Raw genomic sequence first — 13,381 nt, forward strand, 5'->3', positions numbered from 1 at the left:
TCAATCAATCTCATTGCTTTGATTGCTAATAGGGAAAAGCCCTTCCAAAGCTTCATAACCTTCGCTTCAAACAAGAACTTTCTGCTCCCAAATCTAACAATTACGGCGAGCAATTCCATAATTTTTTCGGCGCTCATGCTTGAAATCGTTACAATTGAGGATAAAAAGTGCGTCAAAGGTATTCATTCCGAGGGAGCCAGCCTAAGCACACGCCTTGAAACAATTTACCGCCAATTTTCAGTTGAAAATTCCATCAGTATATAACAGCCACTTCTACAATACAGATTGGTTGCAGTTCGTTTCAAAGGAAATCTGCCTGTCGTCTCCCACTGCGGGACCTACTGCGCCATTTATAGGAATGCTTTGCTGCAGGAATTGATTCATGGCTTAATATAAAAACAGAGTGAACCTAAGCTATTATGCCGCCAACAGTAGCAGAACACTAGGTTGGTTCCTCGCCAGAATGATGTGTGCGCAGGTGCGCCGGTGGTGTTCTGAGGTTTATATTGTCGCGAACTATGCGTTGTGTTTTGCTTACGTATGAGTTTTTTTTCCCAGCTTCTGGCCATGCCCGGCTGTTTTGTCGGTTTCCGAAGAGAAACGCCTGCTTCCTTTCCTTTCTATTCCATGCTGCGAAAGCTGCCTTATTTTATAGTCAGAGCAGTGTTTCGCCCAGTCGCCCCTACACCGGGAAATGATGTAAAGGGTGTAAATAAACCCTTATAACTAACACCCTAGCTAGAAACCAAGAGAACACACCCTTTAGGGTGTTTTGTCGTTTATAACACTCTTACACCCAAGCAAACACACAAAAATACACCCTTTAAAGGGTGTTTTATCGTTAATTACTCCCTTTCGAACGGCGTCTTCTTTGTTCTTTAAGAGAGTGTAAAAGCGTTATTTTTTAACAAAAAGAGTGCCAATCATTTTATAGTGTAGACTAAAACGTTCTCCTTTGTTCTTCGTTGATCACCCCTGTTCTTGGTGTATTCGATGGTTAGCAAAAGAATAACGCGTAAAGGTAAAGGCTCGCAGTGCAAAAGCCGAAGCATTCAATTCGCCCAAGGTCTACTTTGCGTGGGGCTTTGTTGACCGCGTTTTGGCCGCTCGTAGTTACTTTTAGGGGCAAAGTACCTTAGTACCTTGGCTCTGTCCGGGGCGTGGCGTCCGTGGACCCAGTGTTGCGCATGCGCGAGAGCATAGGACGGGATTGGATTGGATTGAAATGGATTGGATTGTATTGTATTGAATTGAATTAAGTTGAATTGCATCGGATTGGATTGCATTGGAATTGTGTATACTGTGCACACGCGTTGTCACTTATTTACATTCGTGTGTGGGCAATGCCACGACTGATTTACGATAAGAACGATGCCCAGTGCTTCGCCCACACGTTATGATTCACTTCGTGGAGATGCGTGAATTTTTTGTTTTCTGGTAGGCGTAAACTTGCTCAATAAGCCCATTTTTCTCGAAAAACCCTGCATGGTTCTTGGCTTAGTGACAATATTTTATGACGTTTGTTTTTCGACATAAACTGGTTGGTAGTGAGCTCTCGTCCGGTCAACTTGCATTCCTTCGTATCCTTCCTTTTGCGCTCTGTTTTTATATTAATGCGGTATTATGCGGTTCGCCGAGTAAAACTCTCTGTGCAAAAAAAAAAACAGAAAAACAAAAAAAACATCAGCCATTCCACTCTGCTAAGGCGGATTTCCAGCGAAGCTTATAAGCAGACGACGTAGGAGTGACACAGAATTTCAATTACAGGTGTGAGCAAATTTTATTTCTCTTAAACGTTGGCGGCGGTAGTTTTTTTTTCTTCAAAAATGACTGATCATGAAAATGGGACATGTAGAATTCATCAAGTCAAAGTGGATATCGAAGTGATGAGACGTATATGCTTGAGGTCTATAAGTCATTTCATTTATTGCATACTGCAGACCTTCGCAGGTCCAAGCAGGTGGGCACGGTACAAGTAGCAAGTACATATCAGGCACTCAAGTCAGGTAGAAATGTAAAAGGAAAAAGGAAATAATTCAACATACAAGTGCAGGTTTACAGACCCAACAATACACAGTTAGCAAAACAACCAAAGTGAATATTTAAACAGAGTCTTTTAGAAAGTTCCATTCTCCCACTGTTCGTGGAAAAAAAGAAAATTTAATGTATCTGTCCGTGCAAAATAAGGTGTTAGGGTTCCGGGGTGATGGTGTCTCGTGTGCCTTGTCGATATGGGTGTCAGGTACTGTGTGGGGTCTAGTGCTGTTTGTCTCTGAAGAAGTTGGGATAAATGTCTTCTGTCATGACTCAAGGAGCTCAATGTCATTAGCTCTAATTAAATCAGAAGGTGAATCAGTGTGACGAAACTTAGAGTATACAGGGTGTCCCAGCTATCATGCACCAAGATTTAAAAAAAGAGAAATTGCGTAACTCGAAGAAAACCTAGTGCATAATGGTTGCAGTACTGTGGAGAAGCGGAGAGTAATTTTTTCGCTAATGAGACCTAATTAATATTTGTAATTAATTATCTAACGCGAGAAATACTATCCTAATCACTAAAGTGTCAATGAGGCACTTGTAGGTAACCACGAGGGGCATCTAACTGCGGTATTTTCAGCGACGAACTAATTGCGTTCTCATTTATTCTGACTTATAAAGGAAACCCGCGAAATATGAAAAATACCACGTGATGACGCTTACGCGCGCATTGTAAAAATAGCGTCCCCAAACAAAGCTAATTGAAAGCATCTGCTTCGCGTGTTACCCACCCGAAGAGAGAGCGCATCACCTTGATAATAGCATGCATGGAAGGAGCAGCAGCAGCAAGATTCGCGGGACGCGTGTGCAGATAAGGAACAAACTCGGTCACGATTTCTTCTTTATTTCTTTTGTCTATTTCATACTGGCTGACTCAGAGGCAGCCTGTTTGAGGGCGTTGCTTTACGGTGCGCGCGGAGGCGCCGTCACGTGGTATTTTTCATATTTCGCGGGTTTCCTTTATCAGTCAGAATAAATGTGTATGCAATTAGTTCATCGCTGAAAATATCGCAGTTAGATGCCCCTCGTGGTTACCTACAAGTGCCTCATTGACACTTTAGGGATTAGGACAGTATTTCTCGAGTTAGATAATTAATTACAATTAGTTAATTAGGTCTCATTAATGAAAAAAATACTGTCCGCTTCTTCACAGTACTGCAAACGTTATGCACCTGGTTTCCTTCCGAGTTACGCCTTTACTCTTTTTTTAAATCTTGGTGCACGATAGCTGGGACACCCTGTATATACCTTACAGCTTTTCTTTGGATTCTTTCTAGTTTATAGACGTTTTTCTGTGTGAACGGGTCCCATATTACGCATGCATATTCTAACTTTGGTCGGATTATTGATTGGTAGGCCAGGAGTTTGACATCTGAAGGAGCGTTTTTTAGTTTGTGTCGTAAGAAAGACAGTTTACGGAAGGCGGAAGCGGAAATATTGTCAATATGTTGATTCCCAGATAAATTACTTGTGAGTGTTACTCCTAAATATTTGAATTCAGAAACTTGCTGTACAGGTGACTCATTTAGTGTATAAGTATACTGAAATGGATTTTTCTCCCGGGCTATACGCATACATACAGTTTAATCTAAGTTCAAAGCCATTCCCCAGCGATTGCACCATTGGAAAATATTAAACAAACTGTCATGAAGGTCACGTTGATTTTCAGGGCAAGTAATTTCATTATACAAAACACAATCGTCTGCGAACAGACGAATTTGCACAGATGAACATACTACACTTACAATGTCATTTATATACAGCAGGAACAGCAGGGGTCCCAAGACACTCCCTTGCGGTACTCCGGAGGCGACAGGAAGATAGCCCGATCGTTGATCCCCGATTTCAACGTACTGAATTCGGTTTTTTAAATAATCATAACCCAGAAAACCAAGATGCGAGGAAGACAAATATTGTTCAATTTTAGTATTAGTCTGCCATGAGGAACCCTGTCAAACGCTTTGCTAAAATCCAAGAGTACCACATCAATCTGACCGTTTTTATCTAGAGTAGATGCAAAGGAATGAGGTATAGAGAGCAGTTAAGTCACAGTAGAAAACCCCTTTCTGAAACCATGTTGAGTACCAGTTAAGACAGCATTATTTTCAAGATATTCGGTGATATGATTCGCGATTATATGCTCAATTAATTTACAGCATGATGATGTTAAGGATATTGGACGATAATTTTCAAAGAGCAAGCGGTTACCTTTTTTAAATACCGGTGCAACTCGGGCAGCCTTCCAATCACTAGGGAGCTTTGAAGACATCAAAGATACACGGAATATAATCACAAGATATTTCGTGATCACTTCAGCATATCGGCAAAGAAAGTTGTTTGTAATATTATCAGGACCGCTTGATTTCTTAGTTTTCAGTTTTAAGAGCATGGAAAATACACCCGGGCACGAAACAAAGTTGGCCTCTGTCGTGTGAAACGATGGAACATCAGATGGATATACACTTGGGCTAGAAAACACGCTATGGAAGTATATATTGAAATGCTCAGCTATAATCTCCTTGTCCGTAACAATAGAGTCATTTACTAACATTTCGGATACAGGCTTTTTTTATCCGTCAAGTGGTACCAAAATTTATCTGGGTCATTTTTTATGAAATTTGGGAGAGTTGTTTGGAAATAATAATCCTTAGAAGAACGCACAGCTTGTGCGAGGCTAGCCTGTAATTGTCCGATTTTAGTCAAATCCGCACGCTTCTTTTTTAGACGTTTAATTTTACGTTTCAGGTGAATAATACTACGCGTTATCCAGGGGGTCTGTTTGTGAGTTTTCTTTTTTCGGCTTGGGACAAATTTAGCTAAACAGTATTCACACATTTTTTTTTAAACTGTGCCCAGAGAGCGAACATCATCATTGTCAAAATCAACAAGACCGGTCTCCAGATAATCAATTATGGGCGCGTCGTCTGCATGGGAGCAGTCTTTGAAAGACCGCACTTGACAGCGTTTGTTATTACCACGTTTCGACAGTGGGACGGAAAGGCCCACAAGATAGTGATCAGATAATCCGGCTTCGACAGACACGGTATATTCGCTGAACGCATGATTGAAAAATATCAGATCTAAAACAGAACTGCAAGAACTTTGGACACGCGTTGGGTCGCCAACCAGCTGGGACAAATCATCAGTGAACATAATACTGAACATAATGTTAGCATGCTCGACATTCTGGTGACCAGCGTGCATTAATTCCCAGTTAATAGTTGGTAGGTTGAAGTCACCTACAAGAATAATTTTATGTTTGTGATACTGAGACATATGTAGCTCAAGTTTGCTTAAGTATTCAGGGGGCGTGTATGGAGGGCGGTAGAGCGCGTATAAAATAAAATGCTGACCCCAACAAGATAACTTAATGCACAAGCACTCCAAGTCAGCAATATCGTCCAACAATATGGCTTCAATCTGTTGTTTGATTAGAACCGCCACACCGCCACCCCTAGAGGCACGGTCTTTGCGAAAGACTTTGTAGTTCGATTGGAATATTGTATCATCACTAATTTCGTTGCGTAGCCATGTTTCAGTAATTACTGTGACGTGCGGATCATGTTGGAGTAAAGTGATTTCAAGGAGGTCAGTTGTATTTACAATGCTTCGCGCGTTTGCATTAACAAGGCGTAGGTTTTTATTTCTGTTGCTGAATAGGGGTTGATCGTTCCTGTCATCATACTCGTTAGGTACACGAAAAGGGGCATCGTTCAAGAGTCTGGCGTTGACAGTGACTGGGCGTGCTGCCTGGTCATGGGGCGGCTTAGATCTAGGTCGTTTTTTTTATCAGTACTCTTTCATTCTTGACATCGTCCCACATATAACATTGCTTATTAATGTAGAGTTTTTTAAAAGCCAACGACACTTTTTCCTTATTCAATCGGTTCGGTTTTGCACTGTCCCAGAGCTTCTTTCTGACATCCCTTATTCTCCGTGAGAAGTCTTCGCCAATAGAAATTCCTGTGTCCTTAAGTTTAGCTCCCCTTTTCAGTATCGGTGCTTTGTTCCTGAAGTCAAGAAGCTTAAAAATGATAGGCCTAATCTTATTTGGTGCCGGTTTACCCAAGCGATGAATACGTTCGATTGCTACGGGATCAAGCTCGAGGATATCTGCAATGACTTTGCTATTAACGGCTTGTTCAAGGCTTTCGCTATTTTCGTCCTTTTCTTTTGATAATCCGTAAACTATCAGGTTGGATCGCCTGCTGTGGTTCTCCAGGTCATCAATTCGCCTTTCGAGCGTTTTGATTACGGAATTGAACATCCCTACTTCATTCTGGCAGCTAGCAACGCTATTTTCTAATCTAGTCAGAGCCTCTAATTTCTTATCAATATCACGCAGTCGTTTTGCCTTGATTTCTTTAATGTCAGCGGCAATTTCATTCAGTTGCTTTGCTATTTTTGCAAGGTCAGGACCAGGATTGACTTCAATGTCACCCGCCAATAACAGCAACTCCCTCAAGAACGAAGCAAGCTCATAAAGCACTTCACATGGCCGAGGGCACGGCAGCACCAACAAAAATGGGCTATCAGACCGGGAGCACTTTCCGTAGCGTCTCACCTGCGTGAAGAACACAAGCGGATTGTCAAGCAGCCGCATGCTGGTGGTGCCGCCGTGCCCAGTGACCGCCGTCGACGAGGTTGACCCTTTAATATCCCATTCCAGGGGTGGCGCAGTCCGAATGTCCCTTGCGCACTCGTTTGCGCATGTCGTCGATGCGTGGCTTGGTAGTTTCAGTGACCACCGAAGAGCAGGTCCAACGTTGCTGTCAGTTGCATTCCAAAGTTGATCGTCCGTGATTAATCCGGGCTGGCCGGTGCACTCGCCATCCGCAGGAAGTACGATGCTCAGAAGAAACTGCGTGAAGAACACAAGCGGATTGTCAAGCAGCCGCATGCTGGTGGTGCCGCCGTGCCCAGTCATGTCGTTAACATGGGAGTGGTGTGTATAAAACAACTGATCTACTCGCGATGCATATTCAAGTGACAGAACGCATATGCTCGGGGTCCGAGCCAGTAGCCGCGTTTACATGAATGCGACAAGTGGCGCATCGCATCGCATCGCATCAGTTTTCTATCGCATCGCATCCATGTAAACGGAGCTAATGCGCTAGGAAAGCGCGTCGCATTAATGCGCCAGACCGGGCTGGATTGAGACGCGTAAGTCGACTTTCGAAGTGCATGTAAACGCGAGCGCATCGCATTAGAAATTATGTCGACAAGAAAAGTAAGCCCTGCAAACGCAGCTTTGCATTTAAAAACGTCTAAATCGAGTGTAAGACGCCAGAAAATGCGAGTCATGAAAAAAGAACAGAACCAGCCGTGCCGGGTGCTTTGGAAGCGCCAGAAACGCTGCTTTAACCTTCGATGTGCGACACCGAATGGCGCCACCATCGCGCCCAGGGGTAATGCGCTACATGTAAACGCTAGCGCATCGCATTACTCCTGATGCGCTAGGAAATCTGACGCGCTGCTATCGCATTGTGTCGCATTCATGTAAACGCGGCTAGTTAACGCGAGGGACCCAAGTCAGTTTCTAACAGCAGGAGGAGTTTTTTTCTCGAGGTACTTGACGTGCCCTTGCTTATCATCCTCGCTGTTTTGTAAGTCGACTTGTGTAAAGTAGGTTTTCCTGCAGTGCGATTCCGTTACGATACGGTCTTCCTCAGTGAGGGTTAGAAAGCTTTGCTTAAAAAATGCATGGAATGCTAGCCATATAAGTTTCGGTGAAAACGAAGAGAAGTTGAGTAAATATCGCATGCAACGCGCCGACCTAGCACCGACATCGGCCGCACCGCTGCGTACCGGTCTTGCAGTCGCGCCGCACGTATGTTTTCAGTCGATGACTGGTCTGCACGAGTCTTCGAGGAGCCCTTACGAGGAAACAATTTATCTCTTCTGACGTTTTCACACATGCCCTCAAGCGTTATGGAACGCGTTCCAACTTGTTAATCGTTGCTGTTTTTTGCCCAGAAGGAGAGCAGCAACTAGATTTCCCAACTTCTTGGCTGTAACTAAGCTATGCCGAAAGAGAGAAAAAAAAAGAGCCAGGCGAAAGACTGACGTTTGCCATTGGGAGGTTGACCTCGGCTAACCCCGCCGCCGACAGGAATAATGCAAAAGCCCGAGTGGATCAGGGAAGCCGATGCGACTAGCCAACCACATAGAAGCCCAGCCAATAGAAGCCAAGCTAATCAAGAGAAGATAAAACGACAATTCATTACAAACCGAACACGCGGATAAAAAGATTTCACTTTGCAAATCTGGGTTATACAGGGGCGCCTACACTTTCGACGGGTCCCAGGATTAGGTATTTATAGGTACCCCCAGGTTTCGCGAAGCACTTTGGCTTGGAATCTCCTAGAAGCCGTGCATATTTGAAACGAACGCTTGCTTAGTGATACCGAGGACGTCCTGCCAGAAAACAAATGCATTTCCCCATAGACCAGTTGGTGATTGTAAAAGCTCTGATGAGATTTCTGGACACACGACGCGTGCGTGAAGCCGGGCTTCCATTGTATCAAAGCGGACACTTGAAAATTGCGAAGCAGGAAAAGTCCTACATAAGAGAATACATGCATCGATCATGAAAAAGGAGTGTAATAGTACAACAGAACTACAATAGGAGAAAGAGTACAATGAAGACAATATCTTTTTCTCGCAGACCGCGTATCGGTACACGTTAAAATCTTTCGTGCACGCGTCTACTAGTACTGCGCGAGAAATCGGCGCATGGGTTCGTTTTTCGTTCGAGAATTGAGTATTTGAAAATCTGACGATCGACTTACCGCACTTTCAACGCAGGTCAAACGCACTTTCAGCGAACGTTTTGACGCACTTTTCACGTCGTATTGATGACAGAAAGTTTTGGCGCTTTTCTCAACTTTTTTTAAGTAGTAACTGTAATTTTTTTTAAAAACATGCTGAAGGGAAGGCAGACGCTAAGAAAAAACCCTCAAAGAATGTGTTGCAGAACCTCATGAGAGTAGCGACTGAGCATCCACCAACGTTGGTGGGGATCGTGCGGAAGCTCGATGCGTACGTCTCAAAACTTTTCTCCAAGTGTCGGACGGGTTTCGACTGTGTCATGCTTTTGTTAAAGATAACATTTAAAAATGTACATCTTCCAACATACGGAATCAATTGCCTGCGAGTTCTTGATGATGCGGGACAGATCCCTCCTGGTGAAGGCAGTCGCAGCGGACTTCGCCGATATTTAAAGCACTTTGATTCCAAGAATGTAGTTTCATCTGTAGTTGCGTTTGAAAGTGGCACTAAAAACATGTATCTTGGCCTTACGTCTTGAATTCAGTTTTGGTCTGAACATGAGGACGCGGGTTCGATTCCCGGCCGTGGCGGCTGCTTTTTTCATGGAGGCGAAAAGCAAACACGCCCGTGTGTACGAGATTTCGGAGCACGTAAAGATCCCCAGGTTGTCGAAATTAATCCGGAGCCCTCCACTACGGCGCGCCTCATCGCCTTGCGCTGCGTCGGCGCGTTAAACCATACAATCAATCAATCAATCAATCAATCAATCAATCAATCAATCAATCAATCAATCAATCAATCAATCAATCAATCAATCAATCAATCAATCAATCAATCAATCAATCAATCAATCAATCAATCAATCAATCAATCAATCAATCAATCAATCAATCAATCAATCAATCAATTCAGTTGTCTTGTGAATGCGCAGGCATACAGATTGCAGACACGGGGATAGAAGTATCACTTTTCTCAAAATTCATGTCATGCTGAATAAACAAAAACCTTTCAAGGGTAAAATTTGAGGTTAAATTTCCCGATCTTTTTGTCTAGTTATAATATGTCTCTATTTCTTCTGTTTGCGAACTCCTAATACCCGTTTAGCGTCGATTTTTGTTGAGAGGCTTTTGGCGCCGCCTGTTTGACGGGAACAGTGATGGTACGCACCTCTGCAGTAGACTTTTGGACCATGCACTGCAGTCTGCACTAACCAAAATTCTTTTTCACAGGAAAGAAAAAAAGCACCAGTGACACGATTCACGTGGAAATTTTATGGCGCGAAAGAAAACTTCACCAGTTTTGAGACAAAACATAATAAATGACCGACGGCGGCAATGTTGCTTTAATTTAAAATATCAATCAGATCAGATATAGGTGAAGAACATAAAGTCGCAACACAAGGCTTCTAAAAATTCCAAAAAAAAGACGAAAATAATCAAATCCGCATTGAGCTTGCGGCATTGCCAAGCAACTCAGCTTCTAGCAAACCGCTCAGATACTATCATAATTTTAATTTTTATTTCGAAGCGAAGAATATTCTATTGGTAGTCTCTGTAACGAATGGCCAAGTTGTCTCCGCCGCCATAGCAAGCGAGTGATGTCGTTTGGGGTTTTTTGGGGAACATAAGCGCTTGTGAATTAGAGGCAAAGGCGAGCCTCGCGCGCTGACGCTCAGGTACATTAAAAGCTGCTGCTACAGGCTAAACCAGGGGCATCATTTTGTGGTGCCTTATCTGGAAGTTACGACATGCGAAATCCACGGGTAACTGCCCTCGCCAAGGTCAGCCCCTGAGCCTTCGATATTGAACCGTCGTCTGTCTCAACGATTCCACAGAGGTCTTAGTTTTTCTTGGCCGGGGCTGGGTCGGTGCACCGATATCTATCAGCCGGCATATACCCGCCGGGGCATCTACCCCGTTATGACTTGTGGTACAGCCGACCCTTGGATGCAACTTTGTCGTCAAGGGACCACAACTAGGTTTTTTTGCGCTGCCACCTGGCACACTCGCGCTACAGATGTAGTAACAACACTACTCTCCGCCTCACTCGCTTGAAGGTGACAATAAATACCCCTGCTGTCATTCGACGCCGAGTAGCACAGCAAGTAGAGCACCCAGGGTTGTTAATGAGTCTGTACATAATTTATATACGTAATAATGATCGGAAACAGAGGATGGAAGAAGGTGGATGTGTTGAAGATAATATAGTGATTTTTGCGATTAGGAACTGTCTTCTTGTGAGTTTCCAGAGAGTTTCCTGACGCCGTTACGCCACTTTTCAGAGTAGTAAAACTAGTCAGATTAGATTCATGAACCACGTATGCTAGGAACCACCTATGTTTACAGCCATGACTGAATTACTCCAGGCTTCGTTTCTCGCCAAGTACGTTTTGAGGCCTCTTGATCCTCACAGGAAATCTTAATTTTTACTAGATAAGGGTATCTGAGGCTACGCGCAATGATGGCAAGAACAAAGCCTTCCAGTGCGAGTTGCCTCAAAATTTATGTGCTATTTGGTGAAGCATAAAAAAGCACTTTTCAACGCTTAGATTCTATGTGGAACTGTCCTGTTTTTTTGAAGTCAAAAAGCTCTTGCACCGAAAAAATACGTCGGTAGCTGTAGTAAATGGCATCGAACAGTACAGGTAGGCAAGTATGATGGTTGTTGCGCCGTTAATACCCCCATCTCCCGGCAAAAAAAAGAAGAAAACGGAAGCCAGTGTGGGGAAACCAGTAGCAGGAGAGAGTTATACAGCAGAAAAGAAGAAGCAGTAGGCAGAGAACACTTCTGAACATTGATAGAAAATGGCGTACAAACTTATATCTACTACTCCTTGGAGTTTAGTAGATGAAATATGAAGGATAAAAGGTGAAGAAAAGCGTCTGGTTGAAATTTTTTACTCGGCCTTAATTACCACTAGTTCCGTTTTGATTTTATGGTGCATTTCCTGTATGCCGTGTGTTTCCGGTTTGATCTCGTGTGAGTTGTCGGTCGTCTTCTGATTACATTGTGCTTATTTCAGTAAGTTTCCCCCCCACGTCATAAAACAAGCATATACGTCTAGCATTTTCGGACATCCGATCTTTTTGACAAGTAATTGCTCTAAAGATCGTAAAAAGCGCCGGAAACACTATTTTCTGGATTTTTTTGAAGCGCTCTGAAAATATGGTCAGCAAGTGACTTGAGCCGTTAGGTCAGATGGCCACGGAATATTCAAGCAGAGCATCACTGCCTCAAGGACATCGGGTAATTTGCTCACTCCCTCGAAGGTTTTAGTGCTTCCCAGCGATCCTGAAAGTCTAAGCGTCTTTTGTGCATTTATATGACGCTATATACTTGTACAGCCGCTATTGGATGGCTATGTTTTGATACTGCGCAGGAGAAAACATCGCAAGAAAATCAAAGCACGTAGTAAAAAATACCAACAGCTGTGGTGAGCAAACCGAAGAGTCGCCTTCTGAGATTGTTGATGTGGCTTTTGCGCTGAATCCAGGCATACAAGGAATGATACAAACGTCAATGAGCCCCTCCTGCGGGGCCTTCTTGAGTGGTTAACAACGTTTTCTTGGACACTTAGCATTCAACGTGCATGCTAGCCCCATTTTTCTTGTTCAATACCTCAGGGTAGCGGATTTGCGCGGTGCCTTTCTATAAACACACGGCTACTTATGTTTAGTAATTTGCAAGGGTTATAAAAACATCTGCATATTGGTCGTGCTTAGGGCTCGCTTAAAATTCAAGCTTGTTTATCTAAGTTTGTGAACATAGAATACGCTTTCTTTGCAGAGGCTGATTATGCACTTTCTAACGCCGTGCAGCGTATGTCTAGCTCTCGATTAGTCCGCGCGTTCAATGCCATTTCCTGGTGCCACGTCGCGGCCACGGGTAGGTGTATCCAAGGAGAGCCGGATAAGGAAAGGATTCATGCCGCTGTAGATGCCATCACGCTTCACTTGAGCAGATGCCAACTGGAGGAGTCAATGTTCAGTGACCCAACCAGCGCGCGAGCTTTGGGGGTGTCGTAAAATGACCCGTTTCTTTAATCATGATCGTCTTGTAATCCAGAAGACAAGTGCGATGGACGTCGAAGTTGCCGCGTCCCAACGAATGTACAGCGTTTTCGTAGTCAGATCGCAGTTGTAGTGGGCACTTCACCAAGGAGACAGCCATGGTCTTCGGCGCAGCCGAGGTGATCGCTGTGCTTGCCGCCGTGGTCGGGATTGCCGTTACTGCTTTTTGGAGGTGAGTGTTTGTCGGTGTTTAACTAGGTAGATCTTTTTTTACCAGTTGAAAACACAAACCAGAAACGAGGAAATTGCGCCCTCAGCTGGCCCCTCAGCGTAGGCATAACTATGAGGGGATAAGAATAAGACGGACACACAAATATCTTCTAGCAGTACGAGCCCCAAGATGTATGACTCCTTTTCCAATAAGTCGGCGCATCGGTACTTGGTAGCTTTTACGAATTCATTCATGTCGCATCAATTTGGGGACACGTTTTTTTTTCAAACGTGCAGGTACCAGGCTAATCACCGTTTCACGCACAGTAATGACAGAAATTCTTGCCATCTTC

At 43.8% G+C, this 13,381-nt stretch overlaps 1 protein-coding gene across 1 annotated transcript in view; it reads left to right on the top strand.

Moving 5' to 3' along the window:
- Positions 1-12,745: 12,745 nt before the first annotated feature.
- Positions 12,746-13,381, top strand: part of LOC144138328 (cytochrome P450 3A24-like) — a 39,023-nt gene continuing 38,387 nt past the window's right edge. Inside the window, exon 1 of the mRNA XM_077670555.1 lies at positions 12,746-13,050. Within this exon, the coding sequence (XP_077526681.1) occupies positions 12,977-13,050 (74 nt within the window). The 5' untranslated portion in view covers positions 12,746-12,976. The remainder of the gene's footprint in view (positions 13,051-13,381) is intronic.

Source organism: Haemaphysalis longicornis, unplaced genomic scaffold (assembly GCF_048455015.1).
Source record: "Haemaphysalis longicornis isolate Haplotype H1 unplaced genomic scaffold, Haemaphysalis longicornis Haplotype H1 scaffold_5, whole genome shotgun sequence".
Taxonomy (NCBI): Eukaryota; Metazoa; Arthropoda; class Arachnida; order Ixodida; family Ixodidae; genus Haemaphysalis; species Haemaphysalis longicornis.